The sequence below is a fragment of the Mobula birostris genome, chromosome 8 (assembly GCF_030028105.1).
Source record: "Mobula birostris isolate sMobBir1 chromosome 8, sMobBir1.hap1, whole genome shotgun sequence".
Lineage (NCBI taxonomy): Eukaryota > Metazoa > Chordata > Chondrichthyes > Myliobatiformes > Myliobatidae > Mobula > Mobula birostris.
The window spans coordinates 107,925,317-107,948,544 of NC_092377.1; the positions used below are offsets into that span (position 1 = coordinate 107,925,317).

Below are 23,228 nucleotides of genomic sequence, written 5' to 3' on the forward strand. Positions count from 1 at the left end.
AGTAATCCTATCTTTCCTGTGACGCAGGGGTTCCCAACATTTTTTATGCCAGACACCTCGAATGGTCTGTGGACCACAGGTTGGGAACCTTATTCAACATGTGCAGAGTTGAATCTCATGTTGTGTACAGTTCAAACATAACCTCCATGTTTTTGTATTCTGTGTCTCAGCTGATGAAAGAAAATATCTCACGTGGCTTTGTAATCTCCTATTGTACTTGCTCTGACTTTAGAGACCACTGGACATGTGTTGCAAGAACTTTTTGTTCTACCATAATGTTCTGGCATATGTTGTATCCTTTTCTGCCTCATTGCACCATTCCAACACGTCCCTGGATTAAACTCCATTCCCTAGTTTACTGACCAACAGATCAGACCACTTCTGTCCCTCTGCCCTGAAGTTTCTCTCTTACCTTTCAACCACATGACCGAAGTTTGCATTATCCTGCAAACTTCTGCATCATGCCCTTATGTTTAGGTCTAAATCATCGCATAACACAAGGGACTGGGCACTGAGCCCTGTGCCACCTCAGTGGTATTGGCTTCAGATCGTAAAAGCATCTCTCAAACATTTGTCTTCTGCCACTGAGCTCATTTTGAATCCATTTGTCATTTGCCTTTGGCCTTGATCTTTTTTGACCAGACTGCCATGTAGGATCTTGTCAACAGCCTGACAGAAATCCATCAAGTGGTTGTCCTCAACAGCCTTGGGAAATCCTTGCTGAGCCTGATTGATCTGCACTTTTGCTAATGTTGCCCCAGAAGGCATTCTTAATAATTCATATGTGACTAAAGTTAAATATCGGTCTTTATTTATCCCTTGCTCTTTTTTGAAAATGATATTGTGTCACCACTCTTCCAACTCTCTGGCACCACTCGAGTAAGGTTAAAAATTTCTAGTTAGAGCCTCTGCAGTTTCCTCCTTTGCTACTTTTAACAGCCTGAAATATACTTTGTCTGGATCTAGCAATTTATTCCGTTTCAACGATACCAGTTACCTCTTTTGCTGTTTATCCCATTCAGTCTTTCACACTTGTTCACCAATGCTACAAGATTATTATCATCCCCTTTCTACTCTGAATACACTGCAGTGTCCAGAACCAGGTCCACATCCTCTACCCCCATGCACAGATTATAGTTTCGGTCCCTAATAGGCCCAACTCTCTATTTCTTTGTGTACAACAAAATATTTTAGATTTTTATTGAATTTATTGCCAGTACTCTTTCATGGCCTCTATTTGTTTCTCTAAGTTCCCTTTTAATTTCACTCCCTAACTTTCCAGAGACTCGGCTCTGTGAAACTGAACTCTATGTCTACCACAAGCTTCCTCTTTTTTTTGCCCAGTGTACCTTGTCTGGAATACTTTAGCCCAAAGCATTGAAATATCAGAGTGCACAGAAAGCCAAAGTATCTCCCTATTTATTAAGTACTGCTCTGACTAAAAGTACGACGAATAGTGTAAACTTGGACTGCCCATTAGTTTTGCTCATTAACTGTGTATTTTTTCATTTTGTATGTGTTATGTGCTTGTTATCTCTGTATGTGTTTTGTGCTGCGTGATGTGTAACTCCCTGTGCCTGTATTGCAGAAGTAGCCTCAATTTGGATGATTTCCGGTAAGTATACTTGCAGCATGTTGAGAACCCCCTCTTGCTCGTGAATGTCACTTTATCATGACATCCTCACACTCCAGATTACATTGCAGTTTCGCTGAGCATCCTCAATGCTTACGAAAGCTTCTGCCTTTATAACAAGCTGAATGTTTAAACATTGGTATTGTGAGCTTTAATATGTATGAAGGAGGTTTTTCAGCAAAGATTATCAAGTTATTTTTTGTTTTGTTTTTGTTCTCCTTAGTGTATAGAGATGTTGAAGTTGTGTGTAGTTATGTAATATAAAGATCCTGTATTGTAATCATAGTAATGTGCATTAAACTGTGCAGATATCCTGCTGTTGGAAAAATCAATATGCCATTAACTTCCGCTAGTATTTCAGTAAGTAATACTGTTAGAAAAACTGGAGATGTAAATCACTGTGTATTCCCGGCATGGAACAATGCCCTCCAACATAGATCAGGCCCTTCAGCTCACAATGTCTTACCGAACACATTAATGTAAATTATTCTTATTCCACCGCTCTTTGCATATTCATGTACTTATAAGACCATAAGCCATAGGAGCAGAATTAGGCCTTTCAACCTATCACGTCTACTCTGTCATTCCATCATGGCTGATCCCAGATTCCACTCAACCCCATACATCTGTCTTCTTGCCATATCCTTTGATGCCCTGACCGATCAGGAAATGATCAACTTCTGCCTTAAATATACCCATGAACTTGGCCTCCACCGCAGTCTGTGGCAGAGCATTCCACAGATTCACTACTCTCTAGCTAAAGAAATTCCTCCTTACCTGTGTTCTAAAAGGTTGCCCCTCATTTTTGAGGCTATGCCATCTAGTTCTGGATACCCCCACCTCTTTCACAACCTCTTAAATGCCACTATCATATCTGCTTCCACCACTACCCTTGATATCTGTGTTTAAGAAAAATACTTGTCCTGCTCATCTCTTTTTCTGCAACTCACTCAGTAACAATGTCAATTTATCAGTGTTAGTGGGGGTGGGGCATGGTGAATGTGATGTTTTGTTGAATAGTACAGCACTTCCACACTTAAAAACATTAAAGCAGAGAAGGGCAAACAGCAGTACGGAAATTTGGATCTATATCAGCTCAGCCCAAATGAAATAGAAACATAGAAAATAGGTGCAGGAGTAGGCCATTCGGCCCTTCGAGCCTGCACCGCCATTCAGTACGATCATGGCTGATCATCCAACTCAGAACCCTATACCTGTCTTCTCTCCATACCCCCCGATCCCTTCAGCCACAAGGGCCTTATCTAACTCCTTCTTAAATATAGCCAATGAACTGGCCTCAACTGTTTCCTGTGGCAGAGAATTCCACAGATTCACCACTCTCTGTGTGAAGTAGTTTTTCCTCATCTCGGTCCTAAAAGGCTTCCCCTTTATCCTCAAACTGTGACCCCTCATTCTGGGCTTCCCCAACATCGGGAACAATCTTCCTGCATCTAGCCTGTCCAATCCCTTTAGAATTTTATACGTTTCAATCAGATCCCCCCCCCAATCTTCTAAATTCCAGAGAGTATAAGCCTAGTCAATCCAGTATTTCATCCCAGGAATCAATCTGGTGAACCTTCTTTGTACCCCCTCTATGGCAATAATGTCTTTCCTCAGATTAGGGGACCAAAACGTCACACAATACTCTAGGAGTGGTCTCACCAAGGCCTTGTACAACTGCAGTAGTACCTCCCTGCTCCTGTACTCGAATCCTCTTGCTATGAATGCCAGCATACCATTCGCCTTTTTCACCGCCTGCTGTACCTGCATGCCCACTTTCAATGACTGGGTGTATAATGACACCCAGGTCTCATTGCATCTCCCCTTTTCCTAATCGGCCACCATTCAGATAATAATCTGTTTTCCTGTTTTTGCCACCAAAGTGGATAACCTCACATTTATCCACATTAAATTGCACCTGCCATGAATTTGCCCACTCACCTAACCTATCCAAGTCACCCTGCATCCTCTTAGCGTCCTCCTCACAGCTAACACTGCCGCCCAGCTTTGTGTCATCCACAAACTTGGAGATGCTGCATTTAATTCCCTCGTCTAAGTCATTAATAATTATTGTAAACAACTGGGGTCCCAGCACTGAGCCTTGCGGTACCCCACTAGTCACTGTCTGCCATTCTGAAAAGGTCCCATTTATTCCCACTCTTTGCTTCCTGTCTGTCAACCAATTCTCTATCCACATCAATACCATCCGCCCAATACCATGTGCTTTAAGTTTGCACACTAATCTCCTGTGTGGGACCTTGTCAAAAGCCTTTTGAAAATCCAAATATACCACATCCACTGGTTCTCCCCTATCCACTCTACTAGTTACATCCTCAAAAAATTCTATGAGATTCGTCAGACATGATTTTCCTTTCACAAATCCATGCTGACTTTGTCCGATGATTTCACCGCTTTCCAAATGTGCTGTTGTCTCATCTTTGATAACTGACTCTAGCATTTTCCCCACCACCGATGTCAGGCTTACCGTTCTATAATTCCCGGGTTTCTCTCTCCCTCCTTTTTAAAAAAGCAGGGTTACATTAGCCACCCTACAATCCTCAGGAACTAATCCAGAATCTAAAGTGTTTTGAAAAATTATCACTAATGCGTCCACTATTTCTTGGGCTACTTCCTTAAGCACTCTGGGATGCAGAGCATCTGGCCCTGGGGATTTATCTGCCTTCAATCCCTTCAATTTACCTAACACCACTTCCCTACTAACATGTACTTCCCTCCATCTCACTAGACCCTCGGTCCCTTACTATTTCCGGAAGATTATTTATGACCTGTTTGGTGAAGACAGAACCAAAGTAGTTATTCAATTGGTCTGCCGTGTCCTTGTTCTCCATGATCAATTCACCTGTTTCTGACTGTAAGGGACCTACATTTGTCTTAACTAATCTTTTTCTTTTCACATATCTATAAAAGCTTTTACAGTCAGTTTTTATGTTCCCAGCCAGCTTTCTCTCATAATCTTTTTTCCTTTTCCTAACTAAGCCCTTTGTCCTCCCCTGCTGGACTCTGAATTTCTCCCAGTCCTCAGGTGTGCCGCTTTTTCTGGCTAATTTGTATGTTTCTTCTTTGGAATTGAAAATTTCCCTTGTCAGCCACGGGTGCACTACCTTCCCTGGTCTATTCTTTTGCCAAACTGGGATGAACAATTGTTGTAGTTCATCCATGCGATCTTTAAATACTTGCCATTGCATATCCACTGTCAACCCTTTAAGTATCATTTGCCAGTCTATCTTAGCTAATTCACGTCTCATACCTTAAAAGTTACCCTCCTTTTAGTTCAGAACCCTTGTTTCTGAATTAACTATATCACTCTCCATCTTAATGAAGAATTCCACCGTATTATGGTCACTCTTACCCAAGGGACCTCGCACGACAAGATTGCTGACTAACCCTTCCTCATTGCTCAGTACTCAGTCCAGAATGGCCTGCTCTCTAGTTGGTTCCTCGACATGTTGGTTCAGAAAACTATCCTGCATACATTCCAAGAAATCCTCTTCCTCAGCACCCTTACCAATTTGGTTCACCCAATCTATATGTAGATTGAAGTCACCCATTATAACTGCTGTTCCTTTATTGCACACATTTCTAATTTCCTGTTTAATGCCATCCCCAACCTCACTACTACTGTTAGGTGGCCTGTACACAACTCCCACCAGCATTTTCTGCCCCTTAGTGTTATGCAGCTCGACCCATATCGATTCCACATCCTCCCGGCTAATGTCCTCCCTTTCTATTGCGTAATCTCCTCTCTAACCAGGACTGCTTTTGGATATGGTTTAGAAACTCGTGGGGCCAGTTCTTGTGGGACGACAGTACTTGAGAATTTTAATCTATAATTTGGCATCTGTCACGCCGTAAATGAAACTGCTAGCAGAAAACTTCACAACAGGAGTTATCCAGACCAGGAAGGACTCTCTAGGCTGGGTTATTGGATCTCATTCAATACACAAAAAATGCTGCATGAACTCAGCAGGTCATTCAGCATCTGTGGAGGGCAATAACCAGTTGACATTTTGGGCCAAGGTCCTTCAGAGGACTGGAAAGAAAAGGGTCAGAAAATAGAATAAGAAGGTAAGTGGAGGGAGAAGAGTACAGTATTGCTGGGAGTGGGAGGGGGATGGATGTTGAAAGAATGTGGAAGGAGATAGGGGGAAGAGAAGAAGGAATCTAATAGGAGAGCAGAGCAGATCATGGGGGAAAGGGAAGGAGGAGAGGTATCGTGAAGAGAGAGATACCCATTCGGTTTATCCTCTCACCACTTCTCACCTACTTGTCACCTCCATCAGGTTCCTCTTCCTCCTTTGTCTTAGTGTGCCTGCCCTCATCTGAGCTGGATATTGCAGTCTCTGTCCTCCTCTCTGGGACCCCAGAACTGGGAGGGGTTGGGGGGATGAGGTCTCAGTATGCTTGGCATTTTGTGAGTGTGTGCCGGAACACCCTGACTGACAGAAACCAACGCTGCTAATAGTTCGCCTCTTGTCAAAACTGAAATTCATATCCAAAGCTATTCAACAGCTTTGATAATAATGCAATAATTTTTGAACTTCTTAAAAACAGTGAATTAGATAATACAAAATTTATAGTGAAATAATTTTTAAAAATCCTAATCAGTACGTCTAGCATCCCTGTTACTATAGTCGTCTGTGTATGATCTTACCTGGTGGGTTGGAATGGCAGGTTTTTTCCCAACAAGACTGACTCCATCACTACCCTGGTGTAGAGACTGGCATCATAGGGGTTTTGTGTGTATTTAAATGGAGGAAGTGATGTATTGGTTCGGGGCGAGTGCATTGCCACCCCAATCTCAGGAAAAAGTTATCAAGTTTTAAACTTTTTTTGCATCATATTTCACAATTGGTTATATTAACTGTTAATTTCTCAGACCGTAGATTTGCAAAGCGACAGATAAAAGAAGAAAACATAATGTATTGATTATCTTGGGAGTAAAATGAGTAGTTATTATCTGTTATAAAGGCAGAAAGCATTATTGCGTGAATGTCTGTCTCCAATACGTATGTGAATGTGGAAGCAAGTAACTGGCCATAGACAATCCTTGTTGAAATGAAAGTGTTGAAGCTAACCTTTATCTGTTTCTTTCCTACTGATTAACGCTGCCTAATGGATTATGTTTTAAAAATATTGTGGGTTAGCCTCGAACAGGAATTTAAACGATACCCTGAGTCTGCATCTCTAGGGCAAGCTGCCTCCATGAATCAAGGGTCTTCATCTGCATCTGTTTTTCCTCATGTCCAGTCAATTCTAACACTTCCATCTGGCATTTTACCTTCTCTCCCTGCTGCTATAATGTAAGTCAGGGTCCATTCATCCCACATGCATACATGTTTGTGTCAAGAATGTGTCACACCAACCATTACAATGTACATTTTAGTGTTGATTTACAGTGAGGGTTTCATTGGTGACTTACTTGTTTGGTAAATGGTTTGGTTAAAGCTGAAGGGATGGTTTCTTTCATGTACCCTTCTACAGTTTGTACATTTGTAGAAACTAATTAATTGAAAGATAAACTATTTTTGAAATGGGGTTGTTGCTTGTAAACACTAGAAAATCTGCAGATGCTGCAAATCCAAAGCAACACACACAAAACTGGAGGAACTCAGCAGGCCAGGCAGCATCTATGGAAAATAGTAAATAGTCGACGTTGTGGGGCGAGTCTTTTCTTCAGGACTGGAAGGGAAGGGCAGAAGTCAGAGTAAGAAGGTGGGGGGAGGGGAGGAAGAAGTATAAAGTGGCAGGTGATAGCTAAAACTGGGAGAGGGGGAGGGAATGAAGTAAAGAGCTGGGAAGTTGATTGGTGAGAGAAATAAAGGGCTGGAGAAGGAGGAGTCAAATAGGAGAGGATGGAAGACCACAGAAAAATGTGGGATGGTAGGTGAAATCGAGGAATGGCTTCCTGCACCTATGCTAAGCTCATTGCTTTGAATCAACTTTGCCTCTGACTTCCACCCTGCCCTCAAATTTACTTGGTCCATTTCGGACACCTCTCTCCCCTTTCTTGATCTCTCTATGTCTATCCCAGGGTACAGTCTATCTACCTGTAACTTTGAGAAACTGCTTACTCCCATAGCTATATGGACTATACTTTTTCCCCATCCTCCCAGTCACTTGTAAAGATGCCCCTTCTCTCAGTTCCTCTGTCTCCCCGGCATCTGCTGTCATGATGAGGCTTTTCATTCCAGAACTAAGGCTTCCCTTCCTCCACCATCAATGCTGCCCTCAACTGCATCTCTTCCATTTCGCATACATTTGTCCTCACCCTATCCTCCCAGCACCCCACCAAGAACAGGGTTCCACTTGTCTTCAGCTACCATCCCACTAGCCTCCGCGTCCAGCACGTAATTCTCTGTTTGCAATGGGGTTCTACCACCGAGCACATCTTTCCCTACCCCCCACTTTCTGCTTTCCATGGGGATCGTTCCCTATACGACTCCCTTGTCCATTTGTCCCTCCCCGCTGATCTCCCTCCTGGCACTTATCCTTGCAAGCAGAACAAGTACCGCACCTGCCCCTACACCACCTCCCTCACTACCATCCAAGGCTCCAGATAGTCCTTCCAAGTGAGGCAACACTTCACTGATGAGCCTGTTGGGGTCATTTACTGTATCCTGTGCTCCCAGTGTGGCCTCCTGTATATCAGTAAGGCCCAACATAGATTGGGAGACTGTTTTGCCCAGCACCTACACTCCATCCGACACAAAAAGTGGATTTTCCCGGGGGCCACCCATTTCGATTCTACTTCCCATCTTATTCTGATTTGTCATCTTAGACTGGCGTGTCTGATGTACATCTTATTCTGACATGTCAGTCCATGGCCGCCTCCACTGTCACGACAAGGCCACCCTCAGGTTGGAGGAACTCCACCTTGTAATCTGTCTGGGTAGCTTCCAACCTGATAACATGAACATTGATTGCTTAAACTTCCCGTAATTGCCCAGCCCCTCTCTCCTTCATCATTTCCTATTCCTGTTTCCCTCTGTCACCTTATCTCCTTACCTGACCATCACCTCCCTCTGGTGTCCTTCTCCCTTCCCTTTCTTCCATGGTCTTCTGTCCTCTCCTATCAGATTCCCCCTTCTCCAGCCCTTCACCTCTTTCACCAATCGATATCCCAGTTCTTTACTTCACCCCTCCCTCTCTCCAGGTTTCACCTATCGCCTGCCACCCTGTACTTCTTCCTCCCCTCCTCCCATCTTCTCTGTCTCTGACTTCTCTTCCTTTCCAGTCCTGATGAAGGGTCTCGGTTGGAAATGCCGACAGTTTACTCATTTCCATTGATGCTGCCTGACCTGCTGAGTTCCTCCAGCATTTTGTGTTGCAGTTGTTGCTTGTACTGGGTTATTGTACAGAATAAGCATTGACACCCAGTGCTGCTTTCTTATGTGGGAGATACTCCTGAGATCCAAGGTGTAATTTAGGCCCAAGCAGCAGAAACGATTCCTCTGCTGCTCTCATTGCAAACAAGGATTCTTCAGAATCCTAAAGCATAGAAGGAGACTATTCGATTTGCTATGCCTGCGCTGTACCTGTTGGAGTTTCACAATTTGCATCTTATTCTTTTTTTCCATGGGCATGGAATTTATTTTTCATATTAGTTAGATATCCAATTTCCTTTTTAAGTTATTTGTTGGATCTGACTACACCCTCTTTCTCAGTGGATTCCACTTCTTAACTGCATGCTGCTCCCTTTGGAGGGAGAGAAAAAAACTCATATCCTTTTGACAAACAAGAGAAAATCTGCAGATGCTGGAAATCCGAGCAACACGCACAAAATGCTGGAGGAACAGTCTGTAGTTTACTTCCATAGATGCTGCCTGGCTGGCTGAGTTCCTCCAGCATTTTGTGTGTGTTGCTCATGTCCTCATGAGTTCCTCATCTTCCAACTTTGGCTTCTGGTTAGCAATTCTCCTGGTGATTTTCTGCATATTTGTTGATGTTGTTTGGAATGGATTCCAGCCTGCAGATTGCAAATCTGCATGAAACACCCTGTGTGATGAAAAATGGAAAAAAAAACCTCTCAGTACTTCTAATTCACCTCTGAAGTCTCTCAGACATCAGTTCGATGTTCTGAAGTCTGATATAAGGTCCAAGGATTAGAGAAACACCTGACCAAGAGCTCAAGATGTGGGAATGCCCATTACTTGGTAATACCCAACGGCAGGCTGCCCTTTTTGGGAAATTTTAAATGTTTGTGCAGCCAAGTAAATAGGTTGACACACCATTGCGAGAATGTGTGAAATTAAATGTTAGTGCTTGAATTGCACTTGAGGAGTGGCCGGTATAAAACCCGTTTCCTACAGAGATAATTTGCCAAAATGCCGAAAAGGAAGTAATAAAGATGTGAGGTAAATTGAAACATGGAATTTAGTTTCAAATCTCATTTGAGGAAAAACATATTGAAACATGTTCTGTATATGAATGCAATCTGATACTCATTTTGAAATAAGTATTCAGCAGCATACTGGATTAGAAAATGCTCCAGTCCATTTAATAGTACAAACTGTGTTATTTGTGATTTTGTTAAAGAAAATGATTCCGTTACTGTGGAACTGAAGTTTATTTAGACATTTTTTTTTCTGGAAGGATGCAATAGTCACGTTATTTGGTCATGTGGACTTATCATCCACGGTGTTTTAAATTAACTTGCTTCTCTGGGAATCATAGAAAATCAATTGGTCCACCAAATTATTTAATTTGCTCACTTTCTGGAACCTTATTTAACAGTATATCCAGCCATTGTACTTAAAATATAATGTTATGCTGTTTGCTGAGGTATATAACCTATTAATATATTCCAATTTATCTCCATGCGTTGAGTAAGCAGCCTTGATAGAAATCTGATTCTTGAATGAAAATGATAAGTTATAAATGCACAGTTAACCTAGTGCAAACAGCTCAAGCAGTAATGGAGTATGATTTTTTTTTACATTCATAATAAAAACTTAATTATGTCTAATCTTCATGCAGTACCATTAATCTTTATCAAATTGGGCTGCTTGGTGGGATGTATTAATTGTATAGCATAATTAGCATGTTAATCCTAAAACTATATACCAGATTAAGTATAATGATTTGATTGAAACATTTATCAGTGTTTGTAAGCTACTGCATTTATCCTTTGAGATTATTCATCTATATAGCAGCATAGCTTTGGCTGGCTTAATGGTACCTCGTAACTCCAGTGATCCAGGTTCGATCCTGGCCTCGGATGCTGTTCGTCTGCAGTTTGCTCTTTCTCCCTGTGACCATGTGGTCTCCCCCCCAGATGCTTCAGCTTCCTTCCATTTCCCAAAGGTCTGCGACTTGACTGCTGTAAATAACCCTTGTGTTGGTGAGCTGTAGAATCTGGGTGGGGAGAGACAATGAGATGGTGGCAATCAGTAGTCTGAAGAGCCATTGTCTGTGCTGTGAGTCTATTACTTATGAGAGTGTACTTTATTAAATCAGGTAAACTGTCTTTAGACTTTGGATGAAGAGAAAGAGCGAATGCTTTAGGTTTTAGATTAATATTTTTGTTTCAGTGTTGATCTGAAGGAGCTGCATGTATCATGGCAGCTATTGCTGTAATTCAGGATCATTCCTTGGTTTCTAACTAGGATGCTGGGTGTGGAGAGGGCAGAAGGCTGCCTTTGTTTTGAAGTGAATCTGAGAGAAAATTAACTTGACTTTCTGTCAAGACTTTCTCCAACTGTGGTGGATCTATTTTCTGTGATCTTGGGGAGCGTTCTGTCCAGTTTTTTTATTCAGAGAACCTCCACTTTCCTCTGTTCCACTGTCATGGTTGCTCCTTCGGACGTCTAGTTGTTACAATCTGGAGGTCTCCTTTAACAATGCTGCCTTGTTGCAAAAGCTAGCCTGTCTGCTGGCTGATACTTAGCCTCAATTCGCATCGCTAAAACAAATGAACTCATTAATATCACAGTGCTGCTTCTGGGAGCTTGTTTGTATATAAATTAATGGCTATGATTGGCTCCAGTTTGTTTTAGGATTCCTGAAAGGGGCATGAAATGTGGAATGTAAATGCAAATGTTTTTGTTTAAAAGTTGGCCTCATCTGGCTTCCTTCAGTAAAATAACTAAGCATAATCAAAACTCAGAATTGCCACGGTTAATTTTGAAGTGAGCATTGGCATGTGAATGTCAGAGCTGTAACAGCACACTCAACCTGTAGATTCAGATTTCCAGTATAGGCAATTTCTAACCTTCAGCACCTGTGACAATTCACTTTATAGTTTCTTGGTGTGTAAGACTGATAATTCAGCACGACCTACTTTCTGTCTTTACTTTTACTTGGTTATTTGATATTACTTGATAATACCACTGGTAAATTGTGCATTTAAGATGACCTGGCTGCTGAATTCTTGAAACAGCTGTCGATACCGGGTGCGAGCAGATGGATGGAAGGCAGTTCATACACCTGCATGAGCTAAAGTTCATTGGATTGCATGTTCCATATTACCCAGTCAATAATTGAAATACTTTGAGTTACTGGATTTTCTGATCAATTTGTCTGCTATCATTCAGGGGTACCAACAAACGTGGAGAAACTTTCGGAATAAGTCGAATAGGTAGCAAAATAAAGGGAGTTTTTAAAAGCACAACAATGGAAGGGGCCATGTTGCCGAATTATGGATTGCGGGAAGGAGATGACGATTCTGTGAGTAACACTGTTATTACCACCTGATGTTAAAACTGTTATTAACCAGCAGTCTGGCGTAGGAAGCTGGGAGCTTTTAACCTGTGTGGAAATGGTGGCTTCTGAACACAGCGTTGTGTTAATTTCAGATTTAGGCCCAAAATGAAATATGGGCCTCATATGTACTCAGATGTTAGATAAACAGTTAAGGTTATTGTTGGATGTTGTTGGATCTACCAGCATTTTGTGTGTGTTGCTTGAATTTCCAGCATCTGCAGATTTTCTCGTGTTGGATGTTAAGATGTGTTACAACCCAGTAAGCCACTGGCGTTTAGGGTAGCAATGAAGGTCCTCCATCTCTGATGGTGTTCAGAGCTTCCTTCATTGTGTCAGCAGCTTCCTCTCGTTTTTCACTACTGTCAGTCATGCAACTCCAGGGTGGAGACTCAGGAATACCATTGCACCCAGATGCAGAAGGTTTCTCCATTGAGTTTCCATAACAGTTTTGTTTTACCAGTCAGGTTTGTGCACCTTGAGCAGACAGAGGTAGACCACTCCTAGTCTGGCTCTGCCCTTTGACCTGTTTGGTATGGATGATCCTACCAAGACCCAAAACATTATCAAAGTTGCTGGTGAATGCAGCAGGCCAAGTAGCATCTCTAGGAAGAGGTACAGTCGACGTTTCGGGCTGAGACCCTTCGTCAGGACTAACTGAAAGAAGAGCTAGTAAGAGATCTGAAAGTGGGAGGGGGAGGGGGAGATCCAGAATGATAGGAGAAGACAGGAGGGGGAGGGATGGAGGCAAGAGCTAGACAGGTGATTGGCAAAAAGGATATGAGAGGATCATGGGGCAGGAGGCCCAGGGAGAAAGAAAAGATGGAGGGGGGGAAAAACCCAGAGGATGGGCAAGAGGTATAGTGAGAGGGACAGAAGGAGAAAAAGGAGAGAGAGAGAAAGAATGTGTGTGTATAAATAAATAACGGATGAGGTAGGAGGGGGAGGTGAGGCATTAGCGGAAGTTTGAGAAGTCTATGTTCATGCCATCAGGTTGGAGGCTACCCAGATGGAATATAAGGTGTTGTTCCTCCAACCTGAGTGTGGCATCATTTTTACAGTAGAGGAGGCTGTGGATAGACATATCAGAATGGGAATGGGACGTGGAATTAAAATGTGTGGCCACTGGGAGACCCTGCTTTCCCTGGCAGACAGAGTGTAGGTGTTCAGCGAAACGATCTCCCAGTGCGTCGGGTCTCGCCAATATATAGAAGGCCACATCGGGGGCACCAGACGCAGTATATCACCCCAGCTGACTCACAGGTGAAGTGTTGCCTCACCTGGAAGGACTGTCTGGGGCTCTGAATGGTGGTAAGGGGGAAGTGTAAGGGCATGTGTAGCACTTGTTCCGCTTACAAGGATAAGTGCCAGGAGGGAGATCGGTGGGAAGGGATGGGGGGGACAAATGGACAAGGGAGTCGCGTAGGGAGCAATCCCTGCTGAAAGTGTGGGCGGGGGGGAGGGAAAGATGTGCTTAGTGGTGGGATCCTGTTGGAGGTGGCGGAAGTTACGGAGAATAATATGTTGGACCTGGAGGCTGGTGGGGTGGTAGGTGAGGACAAGAGGAACCCTATTCCTAGTGGGGTGGCGGGAGGATGGAGTGAGAGCAGATGCGTGTGAAATGGGGATCTCCCTCCTGACACTTATCCTTGTAAGCGGAACAAGTGCTACACATGCCCTTACACTTCCTCCCTTACCACCATTCAGGGCCCCAGACAGTCCTTCCAGGTGAGGCGACATTTCACCTGTGAGTCGGCTGGGGTGATATACTGCGTCCAGTGCTCCCGATGTGGCCTTCTATATATTGGTGAGACCCGACGCAGACTGGGAAATCGTTTTGCTGAACACCTACGCTCTGTCCGCCAGAGAAAGCAGGATCTCCCAGTGGCCACACATTTTAATTCCACGTCCCATTCTGATATGTCTATCCACAGCCTCCTCTACTGTAAAGATGAAGCCGCACTCAGGTTGGAGGAACAACACCTTATATTCCATCTGGGTAGCCTCCAACCTGATGGCATGAACATTGACTTATCTAACTTCCGCTAATGCCCCACCTCCCCCTCGTGCCCCATCCGTTATTTATTTTTATACACAGATTCTTTCTCTCTCTCTCTCTCCTTTGTCCCTCTTACTATACCCCTTGCCCATCCTCTGGGTTTTCCCGCCCTCCCCCTTTTCTTTCTCCCTGGGCCTCCTGTCCCATGATCCTCTCATATCTCTTTTGCCAATCACCTGTCCAGCTTTTGGCTCCATCCCTCCCCCTCCTGTCTTCTTCTATCATTCTGGATCTCCCCCTCCCCCTCCCACTTTCAAATCTCTTACTAGCTCTTCTTTCAGTTAGTCCTGACGAAGGGTCTCGGTCCGAAACATCGACTGTACCTCTTCCTAGAGATGCTGCCTGGCCTGCTGCGTTCACCAGCAACTTTGATGTGTGTTGCTTGAATTTCCAGCATCTGCAGAATTCCTTGTGTTTGCCCAAAACATCATGCCTTGATTCCAGCCAACAGAGCTCTCTGGGTCATTGAGGCATGCAAGCACTAAATCATAACAAGGTTGTAGGCCTCTTGGAGGGGATGTAAAGAGGTTGAGGTGGAAATGTATCCGGTGTAGCCAAATGACAATGCCGTCTTAAACAGAAAATTGTTCTCAAACAGTTGTGTTTTTATCATTTTTTATATTTCCCACAGCAGCGCGATTGATCATAGCATCCATCTCCATTACTCTTGTGGGTAGTTTCATTCTATGGCCCATGACTGGTTTCGTTTCATGATATCCAGTTGCAGTGCTTTATCCCTGACATCCAGGGGTGTCCCACCCACTCAATAGCTCCTGCAAATGGAGGTGCATCAGATCTCCCGCTGCTCTGTCATATCCCTCTGCCTTGACCTGGCTTCTGCCTTGTACGGTCTCTGACTTGCCGAGCTGCTTGTCTGCCTTCCAGTTCCGGATGAGTTACAAGTTCTATCTGTTGTATTTGCTCTGTGGTACAGCACTGTTCCCTACCACCAACTTGATTCTCTCCCTAACAGCAGGCTGTGGCTAAATTCTTCACAGCTAGTTGTCCTGCTAGATGCCTCTTCCTCTCTACCTCTTGCAGCGTTGCCAGTCTTTGTCTTGCTTTGAGTTTTCCGCCAATGGCGTCATTCATTGACCTTGTTGTTTCCAGACCTTCCACTCTGCAGCCTTATTAAATCTGTAAATGTCTGTATCGTATCTCACATGGGTCCTATTCGGCCATGTCTCTGTTGAGTTAAAATGCCAGTGCAATATCCACTTCAGATTGCTCCCAATTTCTCTCATCTCCTTTGGCCCCATTATCCTTCATTTCTCCTCCAGTGCTGCCCTGAACCAAATCATCAGTTTTCACTTCATCTCTGGAGTTTGCCTTAGTCATAAATCTTGCAGTTCCTTCCTGAAACTTCCCCATCTGGACTCTTCAACTTTTTCTGAATCTGCTGCTGGGATCAAGACTTTGGTCACTGTACATAGCTGCACAGGTTTCATTTGGTGTGCCTCCCATGAGCTTCCTTGAGTTGTTTTGTGGACATTAGTAGTGTGTGTTGTACCAGTGGATCTGCTTTGCTGTTTCTTGTTTAGCTCTGGATTGAGTTGCCATGTGTCTGCATAGGTGGGGAGGTGTAATACTCCTCTCCAGCTAATATTTAAACAGTGGCCCAAAAAGAGCTTTTATATAGGGAATGGAATGCTGTCCAATGAATATGGAATCAGGCAGTAAGTTAAAATGCAGCTGTTGCTACAAAATAATTGAAGTATATTTAGTTTTTTTATTTGCTGAAAAATCTGCTTAGAAAATTGTAACCAAGGGTGAATCTGTCCATTCACACCCCAGAACACATTCTGTCCAATTCATTTCCCATCCTCCCCTAGCCCATCCTATGTCCCCTTCCCCACCCCATCTCACTCAGTAGTTCTTTTTCTCATTCAGGCTCAGTCACTGCAGTGTGCTGCGATTGTAGAGTAGGAAGATTCTTAGGGATAGGATTTTTTTTTAAATTTAGAAAAGCATAAGCTTATTATGGAGAGTTTGTTTCTCCCAAACTTGATTGCGTTTTTTGAGGAGATGATAAAGATGAAGGGCAGGGAGCCATCTCATGGTCTTTAGTAAAGTATTTGACAGGGTCCCTCGTGGTAGGCTGGTCCATGCCATCCATATCAAGTTGGTAAATGGAATCCAAAATTGGCCATGTCACAGAAGATTGAGGGTAGTGGTGGAGAGGTTTTCTGACTGAAGGTTTATGATAGTGCTGTTTTGCCAGGATCATTGCTGGGGCTTCTGTTGTTTGTAATGTACCTTCACTGTTTGATAAAAATGTAAGTAGTCTGCTGAGTAAGTTATGAACATGAATTGTGAGGGAAGTTTGTCAAAGGATACAGTAGGGTAGAAGTAAGATGGAAATTTAGGTGGAGATTCAAGGTTGTTTAATGTCATTTGCAATACACAAGTGTAAATGAGAATGAAATGAATGTCACTCCAGGTTCAATGCAGCACAAAAGACACAATAAGATAAAGGACACAATAATAAAAAAATACAATAAATATAAATACATAGGATAACTTGGATACACTGACTGTACGTCCGTGAAGTGACGCTAGGTACAGGAGTGACCCTGACAGGACATGATAAAGTAGTGGTGCAGGAGGGTATGGAGTGGTGGGTTGGTGACATAGCAGATGAATTTTAATCCGGGCAAGTGAACAGCCATATATTTTGGGATGGAGGTCAAATGCAAAAGGGAAGTATGCAGTAAATAGCAGGACCCTTGGGAGCATAAGTTCATAGCTCTTTGAAAGTGCCAGTACAGTTGGATCAGGTGGTAAAGAAAGCATTCCACATGCTTGACTTCATCAATTAGAACACTGAGTGTAAAAGTTGGCAAGTCAGATTGCAGGTGTATAAAGCTTTGGTTAGGCCATATTTGGAGAGTTGGGTGCAGTTTTGGTCACCACACTGTAAGAGGGATGTGGAGGCTTTGGAGAGAGTGCAGGAGACATTCACAAAGACATTGTCTGCAATGGAATGTATCAGCTATAAGGAGAGCTTGAACAAACCTGGATTGTTTTCTCTGAGGTGTTGGAGGCAGAGAAGCGACCTAATAGAAATATATAAAATTATGTGAGATGTAAATAGTCTTTCTCTTAGGTGAAAATATCAAACAATGGAGGGCAAAGGTTTAGGGCAGGGGTGATCAACCTTTTACATTCCATGCGTCAATTTCTTCTCGCACCAGTTCATATGCGCCATACAACTCTTGTACCCCCATTCAATTCTTGTAAAAATATGTTAATATAGACATATTTAGCATTTTTACATGATATATTGATTTAATATAAAAAACAAGATAAACATTGCTTACCTTAATGAGACTTTTAACAGATATAAAAACGCAAACAGGAGAGAATCTGCAGATGCTGGAAATTCAAGCAACATACACAGAATGCTGGTGAAACACATATACTTTGTCTTCTTTTGATTTCTTTCTTTTTCTTAATCACATATTCTGTCTGTAACTCAGACCCAAACACTAGCTTCAGTTTTCCTTCTATTTCAGTCTGATGTTGTGTTTTATAGTGTCTATTAAGACCATGTCTTCTATTATTTGAGAAAGTGTTTTCACAAACAATGCACAACGGTTTTCCTGGCAGACCTGCTATAAATAAGAACTCATTTTCCCACTGTTCATTGCGCCACCTCTAATCATCCAATGCGCCACTTTTGGCACATGCACCATAGGTTGGCCATCCCTGGTTTAGGGTGAGAAGGAGAAAGTTTAAAGGAGGTGTGTGAGGCAAACTTTCTTTACACAGGGAGTAGTGGATACCTAAAACATATTGCCAGAGGATGTGGTAGAAGAGACATATAGGAACAATATTTAAGAGACATTTAGACAGACACATGAACAAAAAGAGAATAGAGGAACACAGACCATGTGCAGACAGAAGCTTACTTGACTGGCATCATGGTTGCTATAGACATGATGGGCCAAAGGGCCTTTTTCTGTGCTGTGTTTCTGTGTTGTGACTGGAGGCAGTTCGAGTTGTTACAAAATAGATTTGAGCCCAAAGTGGATTTGACACCATGTGCAGATTTGTAGCCACTGACGTGTAATTTGTTTTCAAGTTGTGATTTTAGTGTTAATGCAAGTATTTGCAGTCCAGCTGTAAATTGGAAGTTGTCAAACTTCTGTCCTCTAGAGGGCTCTCCAGCACAACTATTTTTCCTGAGCATTCCTTTAGCATGCTTTGTTTAAAACTGCTTGAGTGATAAAGATTTATTTCTTTATCACAGGAGAATTAAGAAGTGTGAAGTTTGTTTCCTTAATTTGTTTCGTAAGGCCCAGACTGGGATAAGATTACAATTGCACTCACACAGACATCCCACTCTGCAAAAGCTCATTTCAGGGAGGTAGCACCATCAATTTGCGGGAGACTCCCGGAAGTTCAGGGAGAGGTGGGATGTCTGCAATAGAGTAGCTCGTTAGCAGCTAGCCAGCTAATTTAAATAATGTTAGCTATGCTAATGAACGAATGACACCTGTTAAACTTACCTCAACATGTCTTAACCCACCATGGGCAATAGAAAAGTCACTGTTGCAAACAGTGCAGCGAGCAACATTGTCATTATTTTTGACCCCCATTAGGCAGGGGTACACTTTAGTGTAGTCTGGGGTGACATACGTTTTATATTTTCTTTTTTTGGAACACTCTGCCACTCCGACTTTTTTTGGAACGCTCTTGCTCTCGCTCTCTCGCGCGCGCGCTCTCTCTCTCTCTCTCTCTCTCTCTCTCTCGCTTGCTCGCTCTCGCTCTCTCCCTCTCACTCTCATGCTCTCTCTTGTGGTCGCTCTCACTTGCTCTCTCTCGCGCTTGCTATCTCGCTCTCGCGCTGTCTCTCTCTCTCACTGGCACTTGCTTTTTTGCTCTGGCGCTCGCTCTCTCTCGCGCGAGCTCTCTCAAAAAAATTGATTTCCGTGATACTGTATATAATTTGCGGGCATCAGGGAGCCACTATTAATATGCGGGAGACTCCCGGAACTTCCGGGAGAGGTGGGATGTCTGCTCACAGATCTCTGAACCCTCTATGGATGTGCGAAGCCAGAGGTTGATGGCCGTAAATTCTACAGTAGGGAGCTTTAACAATGAAGACTGTCCACCAATCTAGCAATCTTGAGAAATAGCAGTCTTGAGCAGGAACTTGTGCTGACTGTCCTTTGTCCCAGGTTCGAGATCAATGCCAGCTGCTGTTTTTAAACTCTAATTTAAATCCCTGTGGTAGGATTTAAGCACGTGCTCAAAGCACGTGCTCCTGGATAAATCCAGGATAAGTAAGCCATGATAAAATTCTACTGGATAATAACGTGAGACTTTAAGACATAAGAGCAGAATTAGGCCAATCAGTCTGTCAGGTCTGCTCTACCATTCCATCAAGGCTGTTTTATTATCCTCCTCAACCCCATTCTCCTGCCGCCTTCTCAAAACCTTTGACACCCTTGCTAACCAAGAACCTATCAACCTCTGCTTTAAATATACCCAATGACTTCACCTCCACAGCCGTCTGTGGCAATGAATCCCACAGATTCACCACACTTCGGCTAAAGAAATCCCTCCTTATCTCTATTATAAAGCGTCTTCCATGAATTCTAAGGCTGTGCCTTCTGATTCTAGACTCCCCCACTCTAGGAAACCTCTGCACCATGTCCACTCTATCAGGCCTTTCAATATTGGGTATGTTTCAATGAAATCCCCACTCATTCTTCTAAACTCCAATGAGTGCAAACCCAAAGCCATCAATGTATAGATGAATGTGGTTATTTACTAAACTATTTTTTTTTGGTTTCCCCAACTTTTTAATGAATATTTTGGATGTGATGGAAGTTGACGTTTGGTTAAACATCCTTAATCTTTCGTTGCTGCAGGTGGAAGAGGCAACGGTGGTATCCGAGGATGATTTACTTGAAGAGCTGGCGATAACTCCCAATGCTCAACGTAACCTCTCCGCATGGAAAATAACCATTCCATATGTAGATTTCTTTTTTGACAACAAAAAGGAGAAGATTCCAGTCTTCTGTATTGATGTGGAACGGAATGATGAAGGATGGGGTAAGATGGCTACATTTATTTTTATCTTTCACTGGCTCCATTACCTGCCAGTGTCACATGAGAAGCATTCATGCACTCAGTGAGCTAATGCACTGCTTATTGAACTTAACTATTTTATATATAGATAGATTTACTGTCATTCACTATTCTTTTCTGTTACTATGTCGTGCATTGTACTGCTACCACAAAGACAACAAATTTCACAACGTATGTCAGTGATATTAAACCTGATTCTGATTCTTTTTAATAAAGGCAAGTTCAATATAATCATCAAGACAGCTTGACTACCTTATAAGGTGAAGCTTGTGAGAACAACTTTTCTGGTTGGTTCACAGTAACAGGCCTTCAACTGTAAATAATAAAACCTTTTATACAAATAGGAATTCACTAAAATAGTTACCCTTCTGGTCAAGATGGTGCTAGGCTGTGATATCTGTTGATGCCGTGGCTCAGACTTTGTAGGGATAGTTTCGGGGACAGAGAGGGAAGCTCAGGATCAGGTTAGGATTTAAGGACCAGGGATGAGGGGAGTTAGAGCCCGGGTGGTAAATGAAGAGTCAGTGCAGGAGCCTGAGTCCAGGTCGAAGTGCTCCACATTTGAAGGTCAGAGATCCTGCAAGTTGTGTTACAGCCGTTGAGGGGACCAGCGATTCCCAGATCAGAGACCAGTCCCAGGTTGGAAGTCTACAGGCCTACATGCAGCATGTTCCAGCTACAGGTGGAAGTCAAGATTGTTGCCATCACCCCCCCCCCCTGCGAGGTCTACGCGAATCCAAAAGCAGTGGTTTGGAGTTCAAACCCGGTGAATTCCCGACAGCAAAGCCGAAGGCGAAACCTTAAGTTAAATGCCCAAAGAACAAGGGCCCGGTTCACCACATAGTCAGTGTTCTGTGCAAGTTTGGACGTCGAGGCCCGAAGGTCAACCAGTGTTTGGTGTGCTGGGGTGATGTCCAAAGTTGGAGGCCAGATGTCCCAGAGTCTGAGAATCCGGGTGCTAGTACTGGAGGACTGGAGGCCCAGAGGCCACCTGTCTGTGCAGGTGGGAGTTACAGTTCCTTGTAAAAGTATTGAGCCCCGCAGTCTTTTGTTCACATAAATGAGTAGAACAACCAGGAATTTTGATTAATTTAACTGAGGATTTTTGTGAATCACATGCTCCTTTTTTTTCTACAGTAGAACCCAAAAAACAGGGAAAATTGTAAAGCATGAAAAAAACTACAAAAACATTCATCCCCTTTGCTCAGTACTTTGTTGAATGGCTTCTTGCAGCTCTTAGTCTTTTTGGATAAGACTCTATCAGCTTTGCACAATGTGATGGAGCAAGGTTTTCCCATTCCTCCTTGCAAAATTGCTTAAGCAGTGCCAGGTGAGTTGGGGAGCGGCAGTGGACAGCAATCTTGAGATCTTGCCAGAGATGTTTGATTGGGTTAAACTCAGGGTGCGGAGTCACTCAGGGACATCAATTCTCTTCATTTGAAGCCACTCTGTGGTTGCTCTGGCAGTGTGCTTTGGGTCAGTGCCCTGCTGAAAGATGAACATCCTTCCCAGTTTAAGCTTTCTGGCAGAGGCTAGCAGGATCTTTCTGTATTTAGCAGCAGTCATCTTCCCATCAATCCTGACCAGATTTCCAGGCCCTGCTGCTGAAAAGCATCCCAGAACATGATGCTGCCTCCACCGTACTTTACAGTAGGGATGTTGTTACCTGGCTGATGCACAGTATTAGATTTATGCCACACGTGCCACTTGGTTTTGAGGCCAAAAAGTTCCACTTTAGTCTCATCCAACCACCAGACCTTCTTCCACATCTGTACAGTATCTTCGAAGTGATGCTTTGCAAAGTCTTGATGGGCAAGGATATGCCCATTTTATTTTTACTCAGGGTTTCTTCCTGCCTCTCTTCCATAACTACCTATTTTCTGCAAGGCCTTAGAGATTGTAGAGCATGAACTTCATCTCCAGTTACAGCCACTGACTTTTGCAGCTCCCAGAGCGACTGTTGGTATCACAATAGTCTGTCTAACAAGTGCCATTCTTATCGGGCAACTAAATTCAGAGGGATGGACTAAGTAGTGTGGCCGTGGTTTCATATTTTTCCAATTTTTCATGATAGGCTCCACTGAGCTCTGAGATATGATCAGTGCCTTTGAGATGGTCTCGTACCCTTCCCCAAATTTGTGCTGCTTATTATCATTTCCCTGACTTGCCTTGAGCGCCCTTTTGCCTTCATTTTGGTTTGGGCTTTTGAAAATCTATCCAGTTGGACCGTACAGACAGAGGAGGTATTTATTCTTATGAATTCATTGAAAACAGACGATCGTCCTATTTTCTACATCAACAAAATGGGTGAGTTTGTAAGGTAGGTCATTGCCTCTGTGGAAAGTTAGCATAGTAATTACAAAGAGGAAGGATACTTTTTCAGCTTCACAATTATGGTTTTTAATTTTTAGTAAATTGTTGAATGGTTTTGAATTTTTTTCTTTTGGTTTAACGTGATGCACTATGTTTGGTAGATTAGCTCAAAAAATCCAACTTTTTTAAAACTAGAAAATGTGATAGTAGTTAGTTGTGGTGGCTGAATACTTTTTCAAGGCACTGTAGGTTGAAAGGGGCTTGTTCTGCTGTTGTTGTGGTCGCTGGTTGTGTTGTTCTGTGGAACATTGTGGGCATGCTGTGTTGGCGCAGGAAACTGTAGCAACATCCGCTGGGTGTAGCAACACCCAAGTGCAGCAAACCTTGGGTATGCTGGCTGTTAAC

At 43.2% G+C, this 23,228-nt stretch overlaps 1 protein-coding gene across 3 annotated transcripts in view; it reads left to right on the forward strand.

The window, feature by feature from the left end:
* The window catches only part of snx14 (sorting nexin 14), a 172,275-nt gene that overhangs the window by 79,828 nt on the left and 69,219 nt on the right, over window positions 1-23,228 (forward strand). For 2 of the 3 annotated variants that reach the window (XM_072265914.1, XM_072265916.1), the window contains 3 exons: window positions 1,589-1,615; window positions 12,187-12,319; window positions 20,291-20,474. In XM_072265914.1, coding sequence (XP_072122015.1) covers window positions 1,589-1,615; window positions 12,187-12,319; window positions 20,291-20,474 — 344 coding nt within the window. The remainder of the gene's footprint in view (window positions 1-1,588; window positions 1,616-12,186; window positions 12,320-20,290; window positions 20,475-23,228) is intronic. The other variant, XM_072265915.1, reaches the window with a different exon arrangement.